At 43.4% G+C, this 12,573-nt stretch overlaps 1 protein-coding gene across 6 annotated transcripts in view; it reads left to right on the top strand.

The window, feature by feature from the left end:
* LOC116986506 (chromodomain-helicase-DNA-binding protein 6-like) overlaps positions 1-12,573 on the top strand; it is a 162,372-nt gene that overhangs the window by 66,554 nt on the left and 83,245 nt on the right. For 5 of the 6 annotated variants that reach the window (XM_033042112.1, XM_033042114.1, XM_033042113.1 and 2 more), the window contains exons 2-3: positions 1,988-2,544; positions 10,413-10,548. In XM_033042112.1, coding sequence (XP_032898003.1) covers positions 1,988-2,544; positions 10,413-10,548 — 693 coding nt within the window. The remainder of the gene's footprint in view (positions 1-1,987; positions 2,545-10,412; positions 10,549-12,573) is intronic. The other variant, XM_033042111.1, reaches the window with a different exon arrangement.

Genomic DNA, 12,573 nt, shown 5'->3' with positions numbered 1-12,573 from the left:
CAGAGGCCATTAGGACTGTAAACTCCTATCTCACCAGGGACTAACTTTACTGAACCACTCTACTGCTTTTTTTTTAATTGCTGGGTTTTTTCCCTTTTTACTTCCGCCCACATTATTTAATATGTAAAAGAATATGTGATTCTGTTCCATTCTGTTTGTAGTTTGTTCTGGTTGTTTGTTTTTTGTCTTTTTGCACAAAGTCCGCGACCATTGCCATTTTCATTTCACTGCACATCTCGTATGTGTATGTGACGAATAAACTTGACTTGACTTGACGTGATCACCTTCTATACTAGCACGATCCTACACACTAGGGACAATTTACGATTATACTGAAGCCAATTAATCTACAAACATGTACGTTTTTGGAATGAGGGAGGAAACTGGAACAGCTGGAGAAAACCCAAGCAGTCACAGGAATAACGTGTAAACTCCATATCGACAGCACCTGTAGTCGGGATCGAACCTGGGTCTCTGGTGCTGTAAGGCAGTAACTCTACCGCTGCGCCACCGTGCCACCTTTACTATTGGACAGTACTATTTTGGCCCATTTGGTTTTTTACAGCGCTGTAGCCTTATGCGGGCTCAATTCCAGTAAAGTGTGACCTGATTGGTGGCTCTTGCACTGACATTATTTCCGACTTTCTTCGACGTTTCCGTGCACCGTACTCGGGTAACTGAGCTGCTGAGCAACAAATGAGAGTGAATGTTCCGTTTGTATCAGGTTTTGGATCAATACTAGGACAATATATAAAATATTATTATTACACATCTGGACAATATTCACATAAAAATAGAATGATTCTTTGAGCTCATTTTGCTTGTCTTTCTGGTAATGGATGGTAAGGGTTTTTTTTTGCATTATTATTATTTTCTTTTGTATTGAATATGTGTGTATGCTTTCAATATGTACAGTGGTTCCTGGAATTGAGATCCTGGAGCCACTACATTTTCAATTCTGTCTGAGGTACGTTGCTGTTTTGAACATCTTGAACGTGGCTGGACACTTGATTCCCACTTTCACTCACTCATTGGTTGGAAGGTATTTTGGAACATCCAGAAGTAGTGATGAATAAAGCTACACAAGGGGAATTCTGTCCAAAGGAGATCTACAGGAATGGAAATGGATACAATGTGATACCGGGGCATATGGAGGTGTGCCCAAAACCTTAAGTCAAAAAGTTAGAGTTTAAAGATCCTTGCAAGGAAAAGAGAGGTGTGGGGTGGAGCAGTTTAAGGGGACTTAGGCAACCATGGCACGGTAGCCAATGGTGCCAGTGATGAAAACTGTGGATGCGTGAAAAATGTCATGAGTGCAGAGATCTCAGAGGGTTTCTCTTCCGGAGATCACAAAAGCTAGGGAGGGTGAAGCCGAGGGGAGGTTGCCAATGGAAATGAGAACTTAAAAAACATCGTTCAGTTGTTCAGCCAGACAATAATCTGGGTAAGGAGGAAAGATTCAGCTAGTCATTATGGTCGTAAGTAAGGAACATCTTTTGGGCTGACGTACTGGAGCTCACTGGATTCACCCCATTAATAGTTACCTCAAGAGAGAAAGAGAAATGAAGCAAAAGATTAGAGGAATTTAATTTTTATTAGAACGTCTCTGTAAACATTTTTTGTGAACTGGCCCAGATAAACTCATAGTAATGCAACTATACATTGGGAGAGTGCACATACACGTCAACAGCTGAAGGTTGTAATTACACCATGACCTGTTTTACTGGCAGTTAACATTATAAACCCAGGCAACAGAATTTATGAAATTTTGAAAATATAGACATATGCGCTATATTATCTCATAATGCTCGCTGCTGAACTAATTTCTCCCAAATATTGTCCAAACCTGACACCTCGTGTGTAACATTGTGGTGAGTTTTAGTGTTAAAACAGAACTGTTTTTTAAGTTAAAAAATTGAATGAATGTTTGAAGTTTTGAAAACTTTTGGGAATGAAGGGCTTTTTCAAATATGTTCTTTGTATGTTGCAGCCTTTCACTTCAAAGACCTCCAAGCAGCCTCTGACACCCAGTGCCTCATCTGTCAGTGAACACGCAGTCCAGTTCTCGCACACCAGCACCAAGGACCAACCAAGCCCACACAGTCCAGCCAGTACTCCAGATGCTGCCAGTTACCTGGTTGAGAGCAGCAGCAAAAAAGTTGCACTTTGTGCACAGTTGGATGTGAGTGTGGACCAACCACCGCCGCTCACCAAGGCCGAGGATGTCGGTATGGGGATTAAGAAAAAAAGAAAGAAAAAAGAACTAAAGGAGGATGTCAGCAGTGAAACGGTAACTGATGCACCCAAACCAAAGAAGAAGAGAAAAGAGCCTAAGTGTGATAAGGAACCGAAAGAGGGCAAAGCTGCAAAAGAGCCAAAGGGCTCAAAAGGAGCAAGGAACCGTGGGGAACCTAAGGAACCTAAAGGTACAAAGGGGGCCAAAGAGCCGAAGGAACCTAAGGGTGCCAAGGAACCCAAGCAGCTGAAAGAGCCAAAATGTAAATCTAACACTACACCCAAAAGCAAGACCAGCAAGAAAGCCAGGTAAGGAGCGTTCATTCCCTACACTGACTGTGCGGTTCAACTTTATTTGATTCTGTGTCGCTTTGTGCAATACTTCTCATTTATTGCTTTAATAATTGCATTTTACCAGAATAGTAAGTCATTCAGTTCCATCAAAGGTGGTGATGATGATACTTTATTGTCACTTGTACCCAAGTACAGTGAAAATCTTGGTTCTTGCACACAAGAGTCAAAGTCTCAAGGCCAGTTTATTGTCGCATGTACCAATTAAGGTACAGTGAAATCTGAGTTACCATACAGCCATACTAAAAACCCGCATAAAAGTTAACATAAACATCCAGCACAGTGGATTCCACATTCCTCACTGCGAAGGAAGGCAATAAAGTTCAATCTTCTTCCTCTTGTTCTCCCACGGTCGGGGCAGTCGAACCATCCGCTGTCAGGGCGATCAGAACCCCCGCAGCCGACAATCGAAGCTCCAAAGAAGGCGACTCATCCCTTCTTTGTCCGTTCCCCCTCCCCTCCCCCTCTGCCAGTTCACAGCGGAACCCCCAAGCTGCTTTCCCTTAGGTCTCGGTGGCCCCCCCACCCCCACCCCGGGTCCCCCTTAGTGTACCTGAGATTATCTTTTGTGTTGGCACTTTCAAACTGACCAGTATTAAATTATGTGGTGTTATTCCTATGTTTGCTGCTCTTGAAACTGTTTAACTGTGTGAAACTATGAATCTAACTGCTGGCATTTAAACCTACTCAACGTCAAAGAATTGCATCCAGTGTACAGTGTTGGATTGCGTCATTCAGTTGAACGAATAGAAAATGGCCAGAGGATTATGGTACAAATGCGGGCAGGTGGGACTAGGGTAGAAGGGGCTGTTTCTGTGTTGTTTAACTCTATCGCTCTATGCTCAAGATCCTCCTCCCACTTTAACTTTTCTAATTCATGGGATATGGATGGCAAAAGCACATCCTTAAATTGGCCTTGAACTAACGGCCTTCTGGGCCATTTCAGACTCTGTGGGTCTGGAATCACAAGATTTCCTTCTTTCAAGATATCAGTGAAAGCACCGATGAAGGTGCTGCCTGCTTTCAGTGTTTGGAGACAGCAGAGCTACAGTTGGTGCAGTTCCTGCACAAGTTTCCTTTTTCTGTGGCAGGTTTGTATTTATTGAATCTATAGTTTGGGTGTTGCATCTTGTGAGGAGGAAGGGCAGGTCGACTGCAAGCAGCAGGTGACCAAATCTATGGTGCTAGCGTTTTTTAATCTCTCTTTCAGTGGGATTGTTGGGATGAACTGTAGCACCTCCTCAGTCACTTAAGGTTAGGATTAGTAAACTGGAAATGTATCATATTTGAATTGCTTTTCCCTTCCCAATTTTCTGTGCTCTTTTGAAGTTATTGAATTTATTCTGAGGTGTGGGTAACACTGGCAAAGCTGCATTCACTGTAAAAACTCCCATAATCGGGCATGTTTGGGACCTGGTGCTGGACTACCAAATTGTCGGGACTATTGCAAGTTGTTTCTATTAATATACTAACACACTTAATTCCTCTCTTTAGATTTTCGGCATTATTATTATTAATTTTCCGGTGAATCTGAAGTGTAAAGGGAGGGTGGGAACCAAGGAAATTGATTGATTGACTTTGGGATGATCTGAGGTTATAGAAGTGTGTTACAATTGCACTTCTTTCTTTCCTCTGTTTCTCATATGCACAGAGCCTTCAGAATTGTTTGTTGAATTGTACTGAGAACAGTAACAATCCTTCAGTAACAATAACTACCATCTTTTGGTGTCAGCATAACCCCTTTGATCAGCTGGGACCTCACAGTGCTCCCATCTGACAGGGCAGCCCTCCCACAATGCAGAGCTGAAGCTCATCCTGGATGTTGTGACCTATTCTTTGGGATGTTAGTCTGTTGAGAATGGGGAGGGATATTGTTTAGCCTGAGTCTGCTTGGTTGTGCCTGCGTGCTAAAGACATAGTCTGATTTGATTTGTGGTTAGCTAAACATGTTCGCCACATGTTCACCAAGGGAGAGGAGAAGTTAACCATGACTCTTAACACTGATTATTTTCCAGTGGTCATCTATGTATATGGATTGGTATTTGCTAGACACAAAATATTGGAGTAACTCAGCAGGACAGGCAGCATCTCTGGAGAGAAGTAATGGGTGATGTTTCGGGTCGAGACCCTTCGTCAGAAAGAGCTGTTGGATTCTGCTGCATTTCGACCTTTCTCTGTTACCACGACAACTGATACATCATTGAATAAGTTGGTGGAAACCGGGGGTAATTCTTTCTGACTTTCTTCAGCTGTTGTTAAATTTGTGGATGACTCGCTTCACTAATCCTACTGAATTTTGAAACGTGCTATGGCAAGCCATGAGGGTAAATCTAGCAAATCCATGCAGGATGGGAGAGCCAATGTCAGTGTCCTCATGCCAATATCCCTCACTTCTAAGCTGTCATCATTCTCAACTACCTAGAAAAGATGGCTCAAATATCTGCAGGCCTCATTGTAAACTCCTGAAGCAAGTACCCACTCTGAGTTTTTCATGAGGACAGAAAATATTCCAGAGACATTCTCAAAATCATCTTTGGGGGGGGGGGGGGGGGGGGGGGGGGTGGGGAAGGGGAGGAATACCTACACTGACTTGTGGAATCTTTGACCCAAGTAGTTAAGAAGCATCTGAAATGCACCAAGGTTTTTGTGTATCTTTAGGAGTACCAACCCATCCACGCAAAAAATGTCACTCCTCTAATCTTGGCAGAGCCTGTGGATCCCGAATGCCTGTGCACATTAAGAAACATCCCACCATGTTTGGCAGCTTCCCTACTTGTATTTAGGCAATTTAAGATCAACATTGAGGCACCACGGACTTACTGCGTATGCTGGAATCTTGAGCATTAAACAACTTGTTGGAGGAACTGAACGGGTCAGGCAACATCTGAGGAGGGATGGACAGACGACTGAAAAAGAGTCCTGACCCGAAAAGGTCACTTTTTCTCCACAGATGCTTCCTGACCTACAGTGTTCCTCCACCTGTTTCTTTTTTGCTGATGAACATCTTCCCTGGTTTGTAGTGAACATTTCCACAGTAATGTGTCTATAGTTTGTGCCTGGAATGTTAGAGGACTGATGGGGCTTGAATGTTTCCGTTGTTTGAGGAGCTATCTTTCTGTGCACACAGTTTCCTTAGGATTGACAGGTGTTGGCTTTCCCCCCCCCCCCCCCCCTCGGGTTATTGTCTGCATTCCTCACATTCTTACAAGTGAGTGAAGAAAGGGCCTGCGATTACAGTACAGAATGCTGTCCCGAAACCATGTCATGGCTGCAGGGCTTGGCTTAAAGCTACAACATCGTAAAATAGTCAAATCAACATTGAACATAATTGTAACATTTCTCTGGTCAGGCCATTTTGCCTTTCTAAAATATGAAGACTGCGAAGTACACTTTGAGATTACTTGTATTAGTTGTGTTTCCAGTTTAGTCGACAACCGAGTGAGTTCAAAGATAGACCCAAAGTGCTGGAGTAACTCAGCGGGACGGCCAGCTGGAGAAAAAGGTGATGTTTCAGGTTGGAACCCTTCTTCAGACCTTCACCTTCAGATTTGAGTTCTAATCCCAGTTGAGCAGATTGACAGGATTGATGATATGAAGGAGCAACATTTCTCATGCTGGAGATCCGAAATAAAATGGAGAATGCTGGAAATGTTCAGCAGTTCAGGCAGAATCAAAGAACAGAGAGTTAACATTTTTGGCTAATGAAATGGTGTGGGTGAGGCCTGTGCAAGCCATAAACAATGTCATGGATCAGGTGTATCAAATGACTTGTTTCCGTGCTACGTGTTCTTTTAAAATGCACGGCCTAATGTTTCGTTTAGTTTAGGTTTATTGTCATGTGTACTGAGGTATAGTGAAAACATTTTATTTTGCGTGCGGTCACAATGGCGCAGCGATCGAATTGCTGCCCTACAGCGAATGCAGCGCCGGAGACCCGCGTTCCATCCCGTCTACGGGTGCTGTCTGTACAGAGTTTGTACGTTCTCCCCGTGACTTGCGTGGGTTTTCTCCGAGATCTTTGGTTTCCTCCCACGCTCCAAAGACGTACAAGTTTGTAGGTTAATTGGCTTGGTAAATGTAAAAATTGTCCCTAGTGGGGTTGGGGGATCGCTGGTCGGTGGGCCGAAGGGCCTGTTTCCACACTGTATCTCTAAACTAAACTATCCAAACAGATCAGACATATCCTACATAGATACAATCAGTTCAAACTCGAGTACAATAGTTAGAGCAAAGGGGAAGATACTGAGGGTAGAATCTAGTTCTCAGCATTGTAGAGCACCAGTTCAAGTCAAGAGAGTTTTATTGTCATGTGTCCCAGATAAGACAATGAAATTCTTCCTTGCTGCAGCACAACAGAATATGTTAACGTAATACAGAACAGGAGATAAAAGTTCAGTGTGTCTATATACCATAGACCATATATATACACAATAAATAAACAGATAAAATGCAATACTAATAATAGACTGTTATTGTTCAGAGCTTGTTTGATGTTGTATTTAATAGCCTGATGGCTGTGGGGAAGAAGCAATTCCTGAACCTGGATGTTCCAGATTTCAAGCTCCTGTACCTTCTTCCTAATGGCAACGGAGAGATGAGTGTGTGGCCAGGATGGTGTGGGTCTTTGATGATGTTGGCAGCCTTTTTGAGGCAGCAACTGCGATGGTGGGGAGGTCAGAGCTGATGGTGGGGAGGTCAGAGCCGATGGTGGGGAGGTCAGAGCCGATGATGGATCTGACAGTGGTCACAACTTTCTGCATTTTTTCCGCTCCTGGACGTTCAAGTTGCTGAACCAAGCCACGATGCAACCAGTCAGTATGCTCTCTACTGTAGAAGTTCGAGAGAGTCCTCCTTGACATACCGACTCTCCGTAATCTTCTCAGGAAGTTTATAATTGCTTTATAATTGCATCAATATGCTGGGACCAGGAAAAATCTTCGGAAATATGCACGCCCAGGAATTTGAAGTTTTTGATCCTTTCCACCATCCGTTGATATAAACAGGGTTGTGGTACGTCCCTATCCTACCCTTTCCAAAGTCCACAATCAGTTCCTTGGTTTTGCTGATGTTGAGAGCCAGGTTGTTGTGCTGGCACCATTTGGTCAATTGGTCGATCTCACTTCTCTAGATGTTCCATAGATGTTGTTGATTTTTGGCTTCCTGGGCACTGAGTTGGCAGTTCTGGTGAATCTCAACATTCTTGTAGCTTATCATCTGATCTTGAAGGTGTATTTCATGATTTACTTATCATAACAAATAGGAACAGGAGTAAGTAGTCTATCTTCCAACCCCATTCACATTCTGTAAGATATCGGCTGATCTACATCAACATGGCTACTCATTGTACTATTTCCGTCCTCTTCAATTTCCTTTATATCCACAAACTGAGAGATCATATATTCTCAATGATTGAGCACCACAGCCCGCCTGGTGTAGGGAGTTCTGAAGATTCACAAACCGTCGAGAGAGGTATTTTTCTTGGTTTTAAATGGTTGACCCCATCAAATGATGACCACGAGCTCGAGGGGAAACAGCTTCTCGGCATCTATTTTGTCAAGCCTCTTCAGCATTTTAATCTTCTAAAATCTAAGACATAAAGGCATCACTTCTAATTTAGGTATGAAGATAAATAGCACACTCAAAACAAAACTACTCAGTTAATGTAGCACTTGTTAAATTTTGTAAGACTCTATCTCATTAACATTATTCTTGTAATGTTTTTAAAATTTATGTGTGAAATGTAATACATTTTCAAGACAATTAGTTCAGATTTATATTACACTGGTGACACTGACCACAACCTGCAGTGTTCACCATTGAATTGTCAGGTTGGTTCATTGATGAGATGTAAATCTTGTTTTACTGCTGTTGATGCAATCTCTCTGCATTTTATAACAAAGGAGCACTTTTTTAATCTCTTACTAATTAATTTAATTAAAATTTATAATGCCATCTGAACACATTATTTTCTGATTTAACATCTACTTCCATTCCAACTCTGCTCTGATGCTGCTGCTGTGTCTTTCTGGAGTGGGCCTGTTGCTTTAGTGGATGAGCCTTGAGGACCAAATGTTCGAACATCGAAGAGTACAGCATAGGAACAGGCCCATCGCCCCACAGAGTTTATGTTGAACACCATGCCAAGATAAAATCTTCTCTGCCTGCACATGATGCAAGCCCCTCCATTCCCTGCATATGCATCTGTCTTTCTAAGAGCCTCTTTTATACACTATTGTATCTGCCTCCAGCGTCACTCCTGGCAGTGTGTTCCAGGCACCAACCACTCTTGTGTAAAAAAAAAGCTTAGCTTGCACATCTCCTTTAAACTTTGCCCAAATGTTGTTGCAATACAATTAAACACAGAAGGAGGTGATGCATCACAATCACTCTATCAGGAGTAGTCCAGAAAATATTTGCAAAGCTAATTCCTAGGAAGAGCAAGTTGTGCAAGTAAAAGCAAAAAAAAAGATATGCCTATATTCTTTGGGGTTCAGAAGAATGGTGGTGGTCTCATTGAGATGTACAAAAGCCTAAATGGGCATGACATAACAGATTTGGGATGCTCTCACAAGCAGGAAAGCCCAAATGTGGGTCAGAGTTACAAAACAAGGGGGCAGTCATTTAAAACCAGGGTGCCTCAAAACTGCCTCTTTTAGAATGGGGTGAATCTCTGGATTTCTCTACCCTGGAGGGTTGTAGAGGCTACGTTGCTGAAGACATTTTTAGGAGGTAAATAGTTTTTTGAAAGATCAGGGAATTGAGAGCTATGTGGAATTAGCGAAGAAGAGGAATTGCGGTCTCGAGCAGAAAAGCCTTGATCCGATTGACTAACGGAGCAGGTTTGAGGGACTAGTAGGTCTAATCCTTCTCCCATTTTCTCGTGTATCCTATGTCACATTTTATGCTCCACACCAGAACCTCCCACTAATCAATCTCATGCTTTCACACCTCCTTCTGTCCTTTCCAGCCTCTTAACTGCAACTGTGCTATTCATTAGAATCACACCGTGTGACAGGATGTTCCATGTCCTCACAGTTCTCCAGGATAAAGTAGTTTTCCGGCGTTTCCTATTGGAGTTATTAGTGACCATCATATATTTATGGCCTGTAGTTCTAATCTGCAGAAGTGTAAACAGCTTCACAAATGCAATCTTTCCATTTATTTCATAAAGATTTCCAGCAGATAACTGTTCAGCCTTCTCACTTTTAGAGAGAAGCAACTGACCCTGCCCGATCCTCGCTGACAATTGTAAACGTGACTTACTGAGTAATTATATAATCCTACTAAAATGGTAAACAAAATGGTGCAATTCAAAAAAAAAAACAATCGATGCTTTTTATTTGTTTCCACTACTTATTCAAGGAGTAACTTTGTCTGTACATTGGCCAATGCATTAGAGTTTACTGGTGGTGGTTCCATTTTCCATTGGTGTATTTTGTGTGAATTGCAGACCATGAGTAAGTTTACTTTCTAATACATTTTTACCCATCATAAAAATGCAAACACAATGTAATTTTTTGTAAGAGAGTAAGCTGACTGTGGTTTTCCCAAATAGATCCCACATGGCAACACCTGTTAAATGTTTCTTTCACAGGGTGTCAGTACTGATGATGCAGTGTTCTGTCCATTTTACACCTAGTACATCTACCATCATCCATTCTACTAGCTATTCTGCCTTGCCTCTCAATCCAACAATGCCATGATGTTAGCCTTGATCTTCACATTACTCTCAGATATTAGATGTTGCTCTCTGTCCTATGTTTAAGAAAGGAAAGTGTAAGAGTAATAAGTTGACCAAAGTTATAACAATGTGTACCCTCTTGTAGCAAAGAACAAGGCCCAACACCAGCTGAAAAGAAGAAGAAAGGGAAAAGGAAAACTGCTGCTCCGGCACAGAATTCTGAACATAAGCATTCGGCGGTAAAGAGACCTGTGGCCACAGAGGAGCTGACAGATGCACAGGTAAGGCAAGCCCCTCCCAGGCACAACTCCCACCCATATCTGGAGACACAAGAGACTGCAGTTGGTGGAATCTAGACCAAATAAATCAATCTGCTGGAAGAGCTCAGCAGGTCAGGTACCATCCAGGCAGGTGAAGGGATGGCTGACGAGTTGGGGCGAGACTCTGCAACTTTGCATCAGGACTGAGAGTGGGGAGGAAAGGTTGTCAGTGTATAGCAATGTTGGGTAGGTGTGAGACAGGCTAACAGGTGATAGGTGTACCACACTGGGGGGGAGGGTAAGAGAGATTGTGGGTAGATGGGGGAATGTAGAGATTGGAGAATGTAGAGATTGCCTGGTAGGTGACTGGTGGAACCAATAGACAATAGGTGCTGGAGTAGGCCATTCAGCCCTTTGAGCCAGCACCGCCATTCATTGTGGCTGATCATCCCCAATCAGTACCCCGTTCCTGCCTTCTCCCCATATCCCATGACTCCGTTATCTTTAAGACCCCTATCTAGCTCTCTCTTGAAAGTATCCACAGAACCGGCCTCCACCACCCTTTGAGGCAGAGAATTACACACTCACAACTCTCTGTGTGAAAAAGTGTTTCCTCATCTCCATTCTAAATGGCTTACCCCTTATTCTTAAACAGTGGCCCCTGGTTCTGGACTCCCCCAACATCGGGAACCTGTTTTCTGCCTCTAGCGTGTCCAAACACTTAATAATCTTATATGGTTCAATAAGATCCCCTCTCATCCTTTAAACTCCAGAGTATACAATCCCAGCTGCTCCATTCTCTCAGCACATGACAGTCCCGCCATCCCAGGAATTAACCTTGTAAATCTACGCTGCACTCCCTCAATAGCAATAATGTCCTTCCTCAAATTAGGGGACCAAAACTGCACACAATACTCCAGGTATGGTCTCACTAGAGCCCTGTACAACTGCAGAAGAACTTGTTTGCTCCTATACTCAACTCCTCTTGTTATGAAGGCCAACATGCCGTTCGCTTTCTTCACTGCCTGCTGTACCTGCATGTTTACTTTCATTGACTGATGAACAAGGACCCCCAGATCCCGTTGTACTTCCCCTTTTCTCAACTTGACACCATTTAGATAATAATCTGTCTTCCCCAGGGGGAGCCAGGAGGAGGGTGGAAGGTAGAGTCAAAGGTGCTTGGTGATGGGTGGAAGTAGATGAGAGGCTGATGGAGCCGGGAGGGAGGGCGGAAGGGTGGAGCCGGACATGCGAAAGGTGGACTAAAGTAAGAGAGTGATGAGCAGATAGAGCGAGGTGGCAGAAGGTAACGAGAGTTGATAATAAAGTGGGTGGAAATACTGAGCAAAGGGAGGGAAAATCAGGGTTATCTGGTGGGAGTGGGAAATGACCACGGGGCATGCGGCTAACCTGAAATTGGAGAATGCAATGTCCATAACAGGGGGTTTAGGCCAACCAAATGGGATATGAGGTGGTGTTATTCTGGTTTATGTTCGGCCGTACCATGGCAGTAGAGAAGGTAAGGACGGAGAGATTGGGTGAAAATGAAAAGGGGAGTTGAAATGTCAGGAAGTTCAAGGTGGCCACAAGTTTCCAGATGCTCTTCATTCCCCTATCTGCCCATTCCTCCCTCATCTTGTTCCACATATCACCTTTCAGCCTCTGTCTCGCCCTGCCCGCTCACCTCTCGATGCTTCCCTCTACATTCTCAGTCCTGATATAGGGTCTCAACCCATTGACCATCCCTTTGCCTCCACGGATGCTGCTTGACCCCCTGAGTTCTTCTAACAGTCCCCCCACCCCATGATTCCAAAAGTGAACTGAACTGTGAAATTTAGAGGCTCCTGAAAGAGGTTTCAGATTTAACAAGTGGACGATTTGGAGGCTTGAACCCCAGTAGGAAGGGGTGACAATTGTTAATGTTGTCGATCATGAGCAGAATTGTTATGTCGGCAGAGTTAATAACAGGTCAGCACTGCCCAGATGTCAATATTGTGATCAGGTGGTGTGGTATCACAGAGCAGCGAGTAAAACTGAAAACCATGT

The sequence above is a fragment of the Amblyraja radiata genome, chromosome 23 (assembly GCF_010909765.2).
Source record: "Amblyraja radiata isolate CabotCenter1 chromosome 23, sAmbRad1.1.pri, whole genome shotgun sequence".
NCBI classification, from domain to species: Eukaryota; Metazoa; Chordata; class Chondrichthyes; order Rajiformes; family Rajidae; genus Amblyraja; species Amblyraja radiata.
This window is presented reverse-complemented; position numbering and strand designations above follow the sequence as displayed.